Raw genomic sequence first — 15452 nt, forward strand, 5'->3', positions numbered from 1 at the left:
AATCAGGGTGATCTCAGCACCGTGGAGCTTTGAGCCACAATCCCCATTCTGCTTCTCGTCTGTAGAACAAAGACAGTAACACCTACCTCATGGGGTTGGTGTTAATACGAATGTCATGTACGGAGCACAGAGGCTACCCGGTGTCATTCCTCATGAAGTTTGAGTGAGTCTCTCCCTGACCTAAACTAGAAGAGTAGTTATGGGCAGGTGAGAGTTCTAGGTTACAATCTTATGATTTGTTTCTGAGTGAGGAAGAATTGAGGAGGGCAAGAACAGGGCAGTAATCTGTTTAAAGAAACAGACCAGTGTAGAAATCGCCTGACCGATTTGACTTTTGATGAACTTAAAAGCCCTCTTGATTCTGTAATATCCAACCAGATTCCCCTTCTTTACTTCTTCCAGATGGGCTGCCAGTTTCTTTGGGTAATCTAAGACAGCGTTTCTGATATATAAAAACTCTGAAGATACTTGGAAGCCCGTTCTCTGAAGCTGGTACCTTCACAAGGTCTGGCTGCCCTAACAGTATTTTTTTTAGTTCTAGCCTGGGAGATAAAGAGGGAAAGGCTCCAGACTTGGAACCCTGCCTTTGGAGACATTCTCTCAGAATCACTACTAAGATGTTCTCTCCTGGGAGCACTGGCCTATATCAACTATCCTGAGGCTCGGCTCTTCACCCTCAGTGGGGTGTGATACAGGACTGAAGTTCTTAATTTTCTCTTGGCCCAATTTGTCATAAAAAATGTCCAAGTGTCTAGAAATGAATTTAACCAAATATTGTGTGTGTCTATGTGTCCTGTTAGGAAATCACAAGTTCACGAACATATATTTGTATATGACCTTCTAAAAATTTTATTGTTTTGCTCTCACAGTTTAAGTCCAGCTGGTATTAATATTTAAGTTCAAGGCAGAAATCAACTTGAACTGTTTTCCATGTGCATTCCCAAATATCCCAGAACAACTGATTGATTGAAAATTTTCTCCCTTCACTCTCAACTTTGAAGTGCCACGTTCATTATTATCCAAATTGATTCAATTTTCAGAGTAAAAGAGGGCATTGATATTAATTAGAATAAATCTCAATTCAATGAGGTATGTCTTCTCACCTCGTTCTTCTGCAAGACTGTCTCGGATATTCTTGGTCATTTACTTTGTTGTATAAATACTAGAACCACTTACCATGTTCCACCAAAAATATCTGTAGCTTATATCTATTTCTATGGTATTTGTACCATATATCTTTTCCATTCTTTTCCTTTCAAACTCTATTTTTATGTTATAGACATATTTCCTGTAAATACCAGATAGTATTTTGTCAAGCCTAACCATCTTTGTCTTTTAACTGGCACTGTTAGCCAATTTGCATTTTAGGTAGTTACTTAGATATTTGGAGTTTAATATACCATCTTGGTATTTGTCATGCCTGCTTTGTGTACCTTTCTCTCTTTCTTCTTTCCTCTTTTTGGATTGATGGTTTATTTTTTGGTATTCCCTTTTTCTCTTTGGTTTATTTTCAAAGTTATAAATCCTTTCACTCTTCTTCTAGTGGTTACCTTACACTATACAACACGCACCCTTGACTTATCAAAATAGAATGTAATTGTAATTGTACTTTTATTCTCTTCCCAGACAATGCAAGGACTTTAGAGTTTTTACCCTATTTCCTTCCAGAAGAAGAAAAGAAGGAAGGAAAGCTTTCCCACAACAGATTTGCCAAAATGTTGTTTTTATTCTGAGGACTATCTTACTATCATCACGGACATCAGTACTTTCAGGCCAAGAACTACCTGTTTTATTCTTGGCTTGTCTAAGATCCAAGAGAACAAGAAGAGGACTGAGATCAGTCTGGCTTGTAGAATCTTAGGAAAATTTATTAACCAACCCACTAGTTTTGTGGGAACAAGAAAATGCAGCATTTCAAGCCTCGTTCCAAGGAGTACATATATATTAATCAGAGTCCACCCCCCACCTCCCCCCACAGCACTGCATAAAGCCATCCCATTGCCACAAAAACCTGCATCACATGATGAAAGTCAAGAACCTTCATCAGAAAACATGCAAGAAGACGGTTAACACCCCCCTCTTTGCTTAACAGTGTCTCCCACTACATTATTCTTTCTGTCATCTCTTGGCATCTTTTATTATAAGACACCTACTTCTTGACTCCATGTGATCCCACACAAACGCCACATCAGGTAGGATAAAGGAGAACAAAAAGGGGAAGGCAGGCTATCACCATATGGCTCTTCAACAGTTTGAAAGAATAAGAACAACAACCAAAAATACTAATCTTGTAGAATAAGGGATGAGAAATATTGGCCAAGGCAAGTTTGTCTTCATAACCCAGGCCCTTAATTGAGGCTCTATATTTCAATTGAATAACCATTTTTAAGCCTCCCTTCTACAATCAGTGTCTATTTGGGCTTCCAAAATTCTATCTGTAAAGTAAATTACAGAATTATCATGTTTCCTTTGGCTATCAGGAGAACATAGCAACTTCATAGACTACTATGTTGCCAAGAATCTACACATCTGATTTCTTGCTTTTTTTTTTTTTTTTTTGGACTTGCATTCAAAAGTAATCACTGGACTTAGTCAATATAAAAAAAAAAAAATAGGAAAATAGATACCTGTGCCAAAGTTCATGGGTGTATGTAAACAGTAAAGAGCTGAACTGACAAGGGAAACTGAAGATCTGCTTAGGGATGGTCGTGGTATTGGCAAAGACGTGTGAAAACCGCCACCATTAAAAGTGCAGGTAATAAAGCTCTAAGCTTGACCTTGTATTTCCAGTCTCTAAGGGGAAGAAAATCTGCCCAAGAACAGGATGTTAGATGAGGGATTGTGCCGAATGAAGAAAATGAACGGATGGTCGGCAACAAAGTTCTCCTCGTGCACCAGCATGGCAAAGGTGGCTATACCCGCGGTGGCCGCCGCCGCCTCTGTGCCCTCTTCATTCACTTCCACAAAGGACTTGTGGACAATTTTTGATATGAAAAGATCCCTGGCTCCTGACATGCCAGACAGATCAGCCTTGCGACTAAAGAGATCCTGTACCCCCAGGTGGGCCAGGTGGGAGTTGAGGTCGTAGCTCTCCTCCAGCTTGAACTTGGGCAAGTGGACGTTGACTTCAACGTGGTCCAGATTCTCAGCTTTGGTCCACTCACGCAGTTTTTCCAGAGTCAACTCTTCCTCAATCTGGAATGCCAATGGGCAAAAAGAAGAGGTGAGAACAATTTTACGTAAGTAAACTAAAAAGGATTATTGAAATGAATGGACCCATTATATCAGTTGCTAATTAGTCTCCTCTGTGTCTTGTGCCAAAACAGATTCCATTTGGAAGATGTCATTTCTTTCCAGGGATTGGTGATAATAGAACAGATCTGTGTTCCAGGCCATCAAGGGCCCAAGTGCAGGGACTCTGGATATTGGGTCCATCAAGTATCCATTCTCCTCCCTACCATACACTCATCCACCCCACCGATCCATCCTCCCAGGACTTACTAAGCCCCTACCACACCAGCTTACTGTGATAGGCCATGATGACTGTATTACCTAATTAGTCAAGGGGTACAAGGGAGAATTTAAAAGCTTTCTTCTATTTATTCTGAACCCCACTGATCACAGTGGTTATCTGTGAACCTCACAGAGCAGAAGAAATCTCTAGTAGACTTAGCTTCTAGGTAAAAATAGAAAAAGACCTCGTTCCTCATTAAAAAGGGAGTAATATGAGCGCCCACCTTATCGCACTGTGTGAGTATTAACTTAGTCGACATACATAAAGTGCTGGGCACCAGTGGGTGCTACATAAATAGAAGCTGTTCTCATGCTCTTACCACTACTGCTGTTGGACTAGAGCAGAACCATTACCCACTTGCTCTACTGATGCTGAGTGTTCTTTTCAGGAGGCTACAGACTTTCTTTTTATAATCAGAGAAAGAGACAAAGAGAAGGAACACGTCGATTCTAATACATACCCTATACGTGGAAATGGCTAACATTAGACCCCTTCCTAAAAGCAAGTTTGATCAGGGACAGGGTAGCGAAAAACCACTCAGCAGCCTAGAGACACTGAAGAAAAACCATAATTTTTTTTTTTTTTTTTAAGATTTTATTTATTTATTTAGAGGGTTGGGGTGGAGGGGGAGAGAGAGAATCTCAAGCAGACTCCATACTGAGCGGAGAGCCTGATGCAGGGCTCGATCTCACAACCCTGAGATCGTGACCTGAGCTGAAATCAAGAGTCGGACGCTTCACCGACTGAGCCACTCGGGCACCCTGACAAACCATAATCTTCACGGTTTTGCCTAGTCTGAGCCCTGGCAAGACATGACATAGCCCTTAAATGACACAGAATAGGAACCTCATACGAGGCTCCTGTTCGGAGACAGCCTGAGCGCTCAAGCCAACATGTCACATGAGTCTTTTTCTATTTTGCAGCTATTGGAAATTTAATTCACAACCTACATGAATTGCAGCAAGGATGAGCAGTGTAATAGGGTTTTATAGCACACGATGAAACTTAGGTACTATAATGTTTTGGGATTTTTAATTTTGAAAAAATTCGTTTTAATAAAACAGCTTCATTTTATTGCACTTTCCCCTAAAGTTCTTCTAAGAGAGTTTCCATGAGCTGCCACTGACCCATGTTACATGGAGCACACGTCTTTTTTTTTTTTTTTTTTTTTTTTTTTTTTTTTATTTATTTGAGACAGAGAGAATGAGAGAGAGAGAGCACATGAGAGGGGTGAGGGTCATAGGGAGAAGCAGGCTCCCTGCCGAGCAGGGAGCCCGATGCGGGACTCGATCCAGGGACTCCAGGATCATGACCTGAGCCGAAGGCAGTCGCTTAACCAACTGAGCCACCCAGGCGCCCAACATGGAGCACACGTCTTTAGATGTTCTCCACCACAACTGTTCCCCGACAGTAGCTGAAAATGTAAACTTAGGGCTTTGGAGTAGTAATGTCCATGAGCTACTTGACAAAAGAATGACAGAGCACTGGAAAGGGAGGTAACATCCGTAAACACATACGAAGCACCGACCGCCAGCACCACCAACCACTACCACGCAAGGCAGAATGGGTACAGCGGGAGGAGACATGAAGCGTGAAGCTGGGAGCTGTTACCTTCTTGAGACCCGTGGACTCATCCTCAATGTCATCTGGCAGCAGGATGATCATGCTGAGCTCCTTGCCCCGGTAAGGCAGTTCCAGCACCCGGCACTTAAGGTCCTGGATGTAGCCAAATGGGAATTTCTTCTTCTGATACATCATTTTCACGGTCTTTTTGTTTTTCTGAACAGTTGGAAAAAAAAAAAAAACAAAAACAAATCACTCACGTTTTTATCTGCGTTCTCTTCGAGCGAAGAGCAAGTTTAGGCATTTACCTCACCTTACCTTATTCAACCGGAATGGTGTATCGGCAGTGGCTTCCTTTATGAACTCATCCTCCCAGCTGCCTTTGAAATAGATGGCATTCACCAGCACGAGTTTAGTCATGCTGTCAACCGTACCTGCAGCCAACAGTTCTGGAATTTTCCCTAAAATGATAAAGTTAGCTTCTTTAAAAATCCACATATCAGAATTCCAAATTGGAACTGACATTTGATTAGCAATGAAATGCAATCCAAAAGCATATTCTGTACTTGATTTTCCTTTCACATAGTATTAAGTTAGGAAAGCCCTATCAGCGTGTTTCTACTTTAAATAATCCAAGTAAAGGGCTAACAGTTTAAAACAGGAAATTTGTATGGTAAACAATGAGCTTTACTTTGTGAATGACCATTCTTTTTCAGGAAAAAAAAATATCCTGTAAAAATACAAAATATTTTTACTCACTAGTAAATCACTTTTTCAAATCCTCTAAGTAGAAGCCTACTCTCACAAAAAAAAAAAAAAAAAGATTTTAGTAAATATGCAAAAGGTAGGACAAGTACTCCCCTGAAACACGGGATCCACCCTTGACCAGAGCATGGCCATGAACAATTCTTTGTGGGGAAGACAGGTGTTCTGCAGCTGCCCTGACTCCTCCCACGACCAGGTTAGGGACAGTTGTGCTCGACAGTCCCAGCTACCATCCCTGATTTCTTAGATGAGAAGTGGACAAAAATTATTTATGACCACAGAGATTCATGAGTATTCATTCGCAAGTATTAGGGTATTTCTTTCCATGAGCATGTGAAATAATCGGGGCCAGGCTGGATTTCCCTCAAATTTTTTATCCCTTTTATTCTACATTCAAGGTGAGCTTTCATTTTACAATGTAGTTTTGGGAACTTATGGGGGGAAACGTATTTAGCTGCTTCAGTTAAATCATGCTGACGTTTCCTCTGTGAAGAATTTCTACATGTGAACACTGTCCAACTGGGTGGTGCAGAGTTCATTCCCAGGGTGAACTCCAGGATTCCCAGGGTCAGGATGAGGAAACAGGAAAAAGGGAGAGGCAATCAGATGCAGGTGGGGCACCTGGCAGGTGAACATCAGTGTGTAATAATTACTTTCTGCCTGGTCTCTTACCTTCCGTCTGCCCTTTGACCCACTCATTAATCACCTTCCTCGCATCTTCAGAGGCTTGCTGAAAATCCACACTGGCCAGTTCAGCACCATACATTTTCTGAGTTGAAGTTAGGAACTCCTGTTTAAAAAAAAGGGGGGAGGGATGGAGCACTGGGTGTTACACACAAACAATGAATCATGGAACACTACATCAAAAACTAATGATGTAATGTATGGTGATTAACATAACAATAAAAAATTTTAAAAAGGGGGGGAATATCATGAATAACTCCTATTACACACAGAGATAGTTTTTTTTAAGCAGAAATGGTCCTAAAAGGTACAAATTGCACTATAACAAAAAAAATTCTAACTTTATACTTTTTTATTATGGTAAAAAAGCCACATAACATTAAATTTACCATCCTAACCATTTTTTAATGTATAGTTCAGTAGTTTGGGTGTTTGTGTAAAATTTACCAATTCTTTTCCAACGTTTGGCTAACATTTTCATAAATAAGCAAATACTGATTGTACTTGGAAATGAACTATGGAATTCAGTCTTGCTTTGGTAAAACAGCCAGGATCGATATTTTCACTGTGAAGACTATAAAATGAAGCCACGTCAATTAATGGGAGTCCTGTCTGTCTTATGTTTTCATTCTGTAACATTTTTCTGAATTTCTATAAAAATTAAAACTGATTTCTATGACTTGGTTATGCTAGAAAAAAAATCTGCTCTGTCTAGTGAGTTTTTGAACAGGAAGTGCAAAGTACTTACAGGGAGGAAATTATACGTCTTCTCTCCATATAACCTATTAGCAAGTTTCAGGATATAGGAAGCTCCACGTTTGTTGATATCAGCATTCAGACTCTGAAATCTTGAATGAATCTCCTCAACCATATCAAAATGAAGAGTCTAAAATAAAGAAAACATTCTTTCTATAACCACTTATTTTGAAATTATAAGGTGATTCCTTGGCATTTGCTTCCATCAAATTAAGCTAATGTGTTTTTTTTTTTACCAATTATTCATGATCCGTAGCCCAATATTTTATTAATTTCTCATAGGTGAACAAATAATAGAGAATCCAAAATGTGTAGCATTGTGAGACACTATAATTACAACATTAGAAACTGCTTTTACACCACTTTTTGTTATAATTCTAGTTCTACAGTATGAGTGGTTAATAAACTAAATGTTTATACAAGTCTGCTTCTGTCCCACAGAAAATCATAAATGGTATGTTCGTGGGCTTATCTTGCATCTAATATAATTTCACTGAAAGTTCTCAGAAATAAACAGTAAAAATAAGAATCATGAGCTATGCAGGAACACAAAGATATTACAGGTAGAGGAATTTTTTATTATACTATTAGCATCAGTAACTCACTTATTTGAAAATAACTTCTTTAAAGTTAACATTTGGCAAAAGTTTAATTCCTCATGTATCAGTTACAAACCAAGAGTCCCTTTATGGTTTTATGAGGCCTGGGCTCGTTCTTTGCTTTTAAGACACAAAAAACAAACCTATACAGTGTACAAAGTTCAGTTACTCACCAAGATATGGAATGTTTGCCTAGTTGCCATGATCAATCTGCTTCAATGGAAATAGGGGTGGGGGAGGACCTTAAAACTATTCTTTGCTGAAGGCATAAAGAAAGCCTCAAGATAGGAGCTGATAGGGGGTCCCTGAGTGGCTCAGTCAGTTAAGTGTCTGCTTTCGGCTTGGGCCCTGATCCTGGAGTCCCGGGATTGAGCCCTGAGTAGGGCTCCCTGTTCAGCGGGGGTCTGCTTCTCCCTCTCCCTCTGCATCTCCCCCTGCTCCTGCACGTCCTCTCTCTCTCAAATAAATAAATAAATAAATAAATAAAAGCTGGTATTACCCTGCAAGGAGCAACTAACAATTAGTACCAGGGGGTAAAAAAAAAAAAGTAGATTTTTGAAAATTTTAAAATGCTTTCATATCTGCAATGATGAAGAGGGCTGGTTCTCCACCAAGTACAGTAATAGAAGCTCTGCAGCTGGAACAGTCCATAAACTAGAATCCAGGGCTGGATCTTCCCTAGCGGCAGGTGCCATGTACTTTATGACTGGTACCTTAGGAAGCCCTTCACTCTTGGTACTCCTTTTCCCTAGATTCCAAGGAAAGCCAGAGTTCTCCTCTCAGAAGGAAAGAATACCTAGCACAGAAGTGCCCTGCACCCCCGCTAAGGACAGGAGGAAGGCTGGGCATCGCGCTTCTCCTCCTGCCGCCACACCCACAAGGGCCTGGCCCCGCCCCCGCAGCGGCCGGGCTTCACCCCTCCCTCCCCGCGGGGCCTTCCCGCTCACACTGGCACGCCGTGTCACAGCCCTCACAACCACACTCAGTGCCAGGCCCAGGGCTAGGCGGAGGCAATTCGCAATCACACACCCGCTTTGTCCCCTCCAAAGGGCGCCATCGCCAACTTCTCCGCGGTGGTGCGTTTCCTATGTGTCATTATGCTCAAAAGTAGCATTCCATAGACAGGCTTTATTTACCAGTGGCGGGTCATCACATGCAAAGCAGATACTGGAAAATCCTCGTCCAGGAAGAGATGCTATGGCTTACAGGAAAGCTGTCAAGCGACAGGCACACCGCAGGGGTTTCGTCAGCTTTCCTCACTGCCCTACCCTCAGCCACACAAAAAACTGCCTGGCACATAGCAGGTGCTCGGTAAAGACTTGATCATGAAGGAAAGCCTGCATACGAATGGATTGTGCATCGGGCTCCCTGCTCAGCGGGGAGCCTGCTTCTCCCTCTGCCCTCCCCCCACCCTCACTCACTCTCTCTCAAATAAAATCTTAAACACACACACACACACACACACACTGTAAGCTCAAACGCACAAGTTCTCAGTACAGACTTGACATTAGCAAGGAGACGCAAGGGAAAGCAGGCTGTTCTTGTTCGTTTCTACTGACCCTGGACACCTGCGCTGCAGTATTGCCTCGAGTCCCCAGAAAGATCATGGCCAGCGCTGATGAAATGCTGAAGGGAGAGATGAAGATGTTCCCAGTAGGATTGTCCTTATTCAAAGCGCGGAACAGGTCCACGGCGAAATGGGTGTTGGCTGTGCTCAGCTGCTCCATGGTGAAGGCTACAACACAGAACAGAGGCCCCGAGCTGCCCACTGCCCGCACCAGCAAACGAGGCAACCCGCATGTCCCCATCTCTTCCTCAGCTGGTGCCAGCCACCCTGGAACACCCTGAAACATCCTAGAACTTGTACTCTCTCTCTCTCTCTCTTTTCAGGGGGACAAGACACTTCCCATGCACACGAATGTGGGACTGGGAATGACCGGCCAGGGGTTTAGCAGGGACACAGGACCTAGGGCATCCTAAAGGGCTCTGACCTCGCAGACAGGTGAGTCTGAGGAGGGGTCCACACTGAGCCTCTCCTGCTAAATTTAGGGGCACACGACTTTCTGTGCACCTTTGGTTCAAGTCTCTGATTCATCTGGGCAATGAATCCATTGTCCATATTTACCTGAAATAAGAATGTTTCTACTAGAAAATCCTAACTACCTACCCAGGCACTAAAGCAAATTCCACTTAAGTAAATGCAGTTGTCCTCATTATTGAGATTCAGTCTAACGCTTCCCGAGGTTGAGAGTCCCAAGTCTCTCTAGCTAGTGTTGGATGTGAGAGCTTAAGAACCCACCGCAGGTCCCAGGGTTAGGCCCGGGCAGCCCGACAGGGAGAAGGTGACAGCATCCTCTCGGTCACCCCTGCAACAGTTGGGTGCACCTGGCCTTCGATCTCAGCTTAGCCACCCACTTACCCCTCATGACTTCTCCCAGAGCCTTAATTAATGTCCCCACAGAGAGGCCAGGAAGACGACTAGCTGGGCTGGCTGCTTAGCGGGTAAGGAATAAGCTACATTATTGTTGCTGATAAACCTCTCTCTCATCTGGCCTCCTTTCCCTTCCTCCAGTCGCAGAAAGGAGAAGCGGGCTCCTCCGGCCCGGGCCTGGGCTGCCTGGAAACTGCCACGAACAGCTCAGGCAAGAAGGGAGAACAGGAAGAAAAACATTCTGATCCCGGCCCATACCGATTCCAGGCGCCACGCCCCGAGGAACCCAGCTCCCCCGCAGGCCCGCCCGGCCTAGCGCCCCGGACGCGGTGCCGGGGTATCCGGGGCTCCCAGGGGCGCGGGGCGCACGGCGGGGGCGGCGGCGTCCGGGGCGCGGGGCGGGGCGGCGGGGGCGCTGCGCAGGGTAGGGGGCCGCGCAGGCAGCAGTCCGCGCGCACCGGCCGGGCTGCGGTGATCTCTCGGCACCCGGGGCTCGGCGCCGCCGATGGAGCCCCGGCTGGCCTGTCCCGCCCGGCCCACCTCCCCACGGCGCCCGGGCCCCGCCTTACCGGCTCCGCGCTTGGACGGGCTCCGGGCGGCGCGAGGTGTGGGAAGAAGCGCTGCGGCCCGAGGCCCTTATAGCTGCGGAAGGGGAGTGTCGCCCAGGCAGGCCTCGGGCGGGCGGCGGGCAGGGCCTTGGCCCTTCCCCCCAGGACTTCCTGGGAGTCTGGGCTTGGAGGCTTGGCCTCGTAGAAGCCGAGATGGATGAGGGCTCCGCGCAGCGTCCTCCTTTCAGCCCCTTTCTGAGTTCTAGGCAAAGTCAGATCCCTGGCAAGGATCTGATGGAATATTTCTTACTAAGATGTGAATGACTGCGATGATTATAGTGTCACCTCTTACAGGGCAAACTAGCCCCTTCGAATCCCATCTATGTATGATATACTCCAAACTCGGAGGTTATTTGTTTATTTATCTTTTGGTGGGGGAAACTAATTTGGGACCTCTTGCATAGGACACAAAAGGGGCCTCCAGAATAAGAGAAGACAAAGTCCGTCCCAAACCACATCCTTGCCGTCACTGTCTTTCAGGTACCAAAGTGGACTCCGTTCCAGTACCTCCCTCACAGGTGATGACCACACCAGCTGAGTCGTCACGCACCACACACCATGATAACTCACATCTGTGAGCCAGGAAGGATTGCTTACCCACTAGACAAAAATGTAGACTCACCAGTTTTTCTTCCTGTACTCTTGAAATAGAATGACTGTGGTTGAATAGTAAAGGCAATAACTATTTCTGTGGGTTTTTTGTCTGTTTCTCCCTTTAAAGGTCCAGGTATGTAATTTCACCAAAATTTATGGTGTTCGAGGGTATGAAATAATTCTCAGTCCATGAAACTTCTCCCCTGTTTTTTTTTTTTTTTAAATCTCAACATGTAAGGGGGACAAAGGAAAAAATCCTATTGTTTTATTAGTATGGATAATATAGTGTGAATAGATTAGTAGATTTCTTTCAACTGTGATTACTTATTTATAATGAAAAGGAGCAAAAAAGATCACAGTAATGAGTAATAAAAATACTCTCCATAGTTATAAAAAAAGGCAGCAAGGTTTTAATAACTAGGATTGTAGAGTGCTTTACAGTTTATTAAAATAAAGAAATCAACACTTACGGAAAGCCAATCACAATTAACTTGAAGCGGTTTGATCAAATCTGGTAAACTCTCCACCACTTCTCATAGAGCTAGAGAACTATTTGGTAGCTTCTGCTAAGAGGTCAACGTGAGAAAGTCAAGAGTACAAAGCTGCGCTGAAAATGTGTTAAATTAAAATCTGAGACACATAAACCAAAAAAAGAAAAGTGTTCTTTTTCTTTTTTTGTCCTGACATTTTGCATTTGTGCTTACCTGGAGTTAGTAATCTGGGTCGAATATAAAATGAAACCATTTCTTAAATCAATACATTTACTGTCGAAGGTCAAGACAAAGTAACTGTTCTGCTGAATGACACTGGAGTGTCCTACTTGTGGCTTTAAACTGTGCATGGCCACATCAGAGGTCATACAGAGATACCCTCGTACACTGGTGACGGCACGGCCAGCTTGGACAATGTTTGGCCTATCTACTGAACTCAAACGCATGCTTACCCTCACTGTGATCCAGCAATTTCACCCAAGGAATTGTGCACCTGGAAATATGTACAAGAATGTTTCCAACAACGTTATTTATATGAGACCCAAACTGGAAACCACCTAAATGCCCATCAACAGAAGAACAGATAAATTAATACAACAGAATAATATACAACAATGGAGATGAACTCACTATGGCAACACGCAACAACATGGCTGAATCTCACCAACACACTGCTGAACAAAAGAATGCAGACACAAAAGAGTGTTCTAGTTATGGAAAGTTCAAAAACAAAACTAATTCATGGTGTTTGAAGTCAGGAAAGACATTCTCTCTGGGGAGGAAGGAGTACTGTGCTGACTCGATTTTCTTGTTACTGTACTGACTCGATTGTCTTGTTCTCTGTATTCTTGGTGCTCTGGCATTCGGGGCCCTGATCCTGGAGAGACTGCCCCTACCAGGGCTAGCTAATTCCTAGAGATAGTGATTCCCCTGATAACGAAACTGTGGCATACAAACCAACCAGCTCGGTGACTGTACTCTCGACTATCTTTTTTATCAAACTCTCACACCTCAAGCCAGTACTCCCCCTGCCCTCAATCACCCCAGGGCCAGGTACCAAACAGCTGGAGACCACCTGAAGAGCCCAGCAAAATTATTTCAACTACCCAATCGTAAGTTTTCTTAGTGTGCCTACCTTGCCTTGCCCATTTCTTCCTGCAAGAACCCCAGTAAAGGCTCTGGGCCATGCTCCGGCCTCTTGCCTTCTGCCTGGGGTGTTCCCCAGGTCCTGCATGGTCTGGCATGGTGTGGCGTGGTTTGCCTTTTACTTCTAGGGATCTGTGAGTATAAACCTCCTTCATGACTATCATGTCCATGTCAGCAGTCCTACCATAACTGACAAAAACACATCCCTGTGTCATTTTTAACACAGGGGGCGTGAGTGGGAGCAGCATGGGGTGGGGAGGGCTCTGGGGTACTGATAATGTGGCATTTCTTGACATGGGTAGTGGTTACACAGATGTATTCATTTTGTGATAATGCACTGAGTTGTACACATAACTTTTGTACTTTTCTGTGTGTATGTTATGTTATGTTAACAAACACGATTAGTTCTCAAACACCTACTGGTGCTGCTTTGAGATTTTTCTCCTGGGTTTTATAAATCTGGCTGTGGGTCTTTGAAAAAAATTAATAAAAGTTATTAAAAAGTAGCAAAAAAAATGTTGAATGCTAGTGATTATCTTTTCTCCTGTCTCCCCTTTCTCTCCTGCCACAGGATCAATCAGCTTGAAGCCGGCTGGCATGTCATCCAGCATGTCCACCCCCTCACTGTGTCAGCAGCTTGTGCCCAAGGGACCCAGATGAGCTGGTGAGCCCCATGCCCTTCCTGCTCCCCCACATCCAGCAACGCACAACTCCGAATCCAGGTGAGAAGCCCTGCCCTTCTGTCCCCGCATGTGAGCACACACCAACCGCTGGCTCAAGGGGCACAATAAAGGAGATGCAGTATAATTTTTTCAAAGACCCACAGCCAGATTTATAAAACCCAGGAGAAAAATCTCAAAGCAGCACCAGTAGGTGTTTGAGAACTAATTGCGTACTGTGGTTAGAGAACGTGAACTCTATATTGCTGTCATCTTTAGAAGTGTTTTCAGACTTGCTTTATGGTCCACCTTATGGTCAATTTTTGTAAATACTCCTGTGTATCAGAAGAAAAGATATATCCGAAATCCATTAGGGGCAGTGTTCTATATATGTGGCCATTCTGATAAGGGCAATTAATCATTTTATTCAGCTCTCTGCTTAGATCTACCAAGCATATGTAGCAAGACAATAACTAAACATCAGTATTTCCATTGACTAGCAACAGATGGATAATGAAAAGAAAGATGCCACTTAAAGTAGCATCAAAAAAGGGGCGCCTGGGTGGCTCAGTTGGTTAAGCGACTGCCTTCGGCTCAGGTCATGATCCTGGAGTCCCGGGATCGAGTCCCGCATCAGGCTCCCTGCTCGGCAGGGAGTCTGCTTCTCCCTCTGACCCTCCTCCCTCTCATGCTCTCTGTCTCTCATTCTCTCTCTCTCAAATAAATAAATAAAAAATCTTTAAAAAAAAAAAAAAGTAGCATCAAAAAAATCAAGCAAGTGGAAATATATCCAGCAAGATATATAAAAAAACCTCTCTACAGCAAGCTCTTAAACATCATTAAGAGAATTTTTTAGAAATCTAACTAAATGAAGGAATATATCATGTTCATTGAGTGGAAGTCACTATTGTAAAGATGGCTGTTTACCTCTAATTGATTTTTTAAATCAATCCCAATCCCAATCAGTATTCCAAAGGATGTGTGTGGGTGCACGCGTGCACGCACATGAAACTAGGCAAGCTGATTATAGAATTTGCACGGTGTTGAAAATGATCAAAACACTCTTTTTTATTATTGTTATTTATTATTGATCAAAACACTCTTGAAGGAGAACAAAGCAAAAGGACATGCTCTGCTATCTATCAAAACTTATAAAGCTGTAGTAATTAAAATAGCATGGTGTTGGTGCAGGGAGAGACGACAAGTCAATGAAATAGAATGGAGGGTCCAGGAACAGACCTTTGCATATACTGACCCTTGATATATGACAAAAGTGGCAAGATGCCAACGGAGAGAGGATAGAATACTTAATAAGTGGTAGAGACAATTGAATATCTATATGCAAAGAGTAACGAGAGAGGTGGGGGGGCAGGGTGCCTGGCTGGCTCAGTCAGTAGAACATGAAACTCTTGATCTTGGGGTTGTGAATTCAAGCCCCATGTTGGGTATCGAGATTACTTAAAAATAAAAATCTTAAAAGAGAGGGAGAGAAAGACGAAAAAATCCTTACCTTACATTATACTAAAATATCAATTCCATGGATATTTAAGATCTATGAAAAGCAATGTGAAAAATAAAGCTAAATAAACTTTTAGAAGAAAATGTAGGAGATATTTCCATGAGTTTTCAAAGAAGACAAAGA

The 15452-nt window shown here is 43.4% G+C and overlaps 1 protein-coding gene and 1 long non-coding RNA gene across 4 annotated transcripts; one reads left to right on the forward strand and one right to left on the reverse strand.

Moving 5' to 3' along the window:
• Window positions 1-1847: 1847 nt before the first annotated feature.
• Window positions 1848-11033, reverse strand: SERPINB1 (serpin family B member 1). Of its 3 annotated transcripts, none has more exons than XM_036087274.2 (7): window positions 10882-11033; window positions 9441-9616; window positions 7275-7412; window positions 6515-6632; window positions 5396-5538; window positions 5126-5293; window positions 1848-3195 (listed from the first exon to the last, which is right to left on the reverse strand). In XM_036087274.2, the coding sequence occupies exons 2-7, from the start codon at window positions 9606-9608 to the stop codon at window positions 2794-2796; spliced, it is 1137 nt and encodes a 378-aa protein (XP_035943167.1). In that variant the 5' UTR covers window positions 9609-9616; window positions 10882-11033; the 3' UTR covers window positions 1848-2793. The 3 variants fall into 3 exon arrangements, with proteins under 3 accessions (XP_035943167.1, XP_035943168.1, XP_035943170.2); XM_036087275.2 differs by lacking the exon at window positions 10882-11033 and adding an exon at window positions 10571-10695; XM_036087277.2 differs by lacking the exon at window positions 10882-11033 and adding an exon at window positions 10301-10508.
• Window positions 10313-11607, forward strand: LOC118532601 (uncharacterized). The gene is made up of 2 exons (XR_004915790.2): window positions 10313-10383; window positions 11401-11607. It is a non-coding gene; the product is annotated as an uncharacterized LOC118532601 (long non-coding RNA).
• The last annotated feature ends 3845 nt before the right edge of the window (window positions 11608-15452 follow it).

Source organism: Halichoerus grypus, chromosome 9 (genome assembly GCF_964656455.1).
Source record: "Halichoerus grypus chromosome 9, mHalGry1.hap1.1, whole genome shotgun sequence".
Taxonomy (NCBI): domain Eukaryota; kingdom Metazoa; phylum Chordata; class Mammalia; order Carnivora; family Phocidae; genus Halichoerus; species Halichoerus grypus.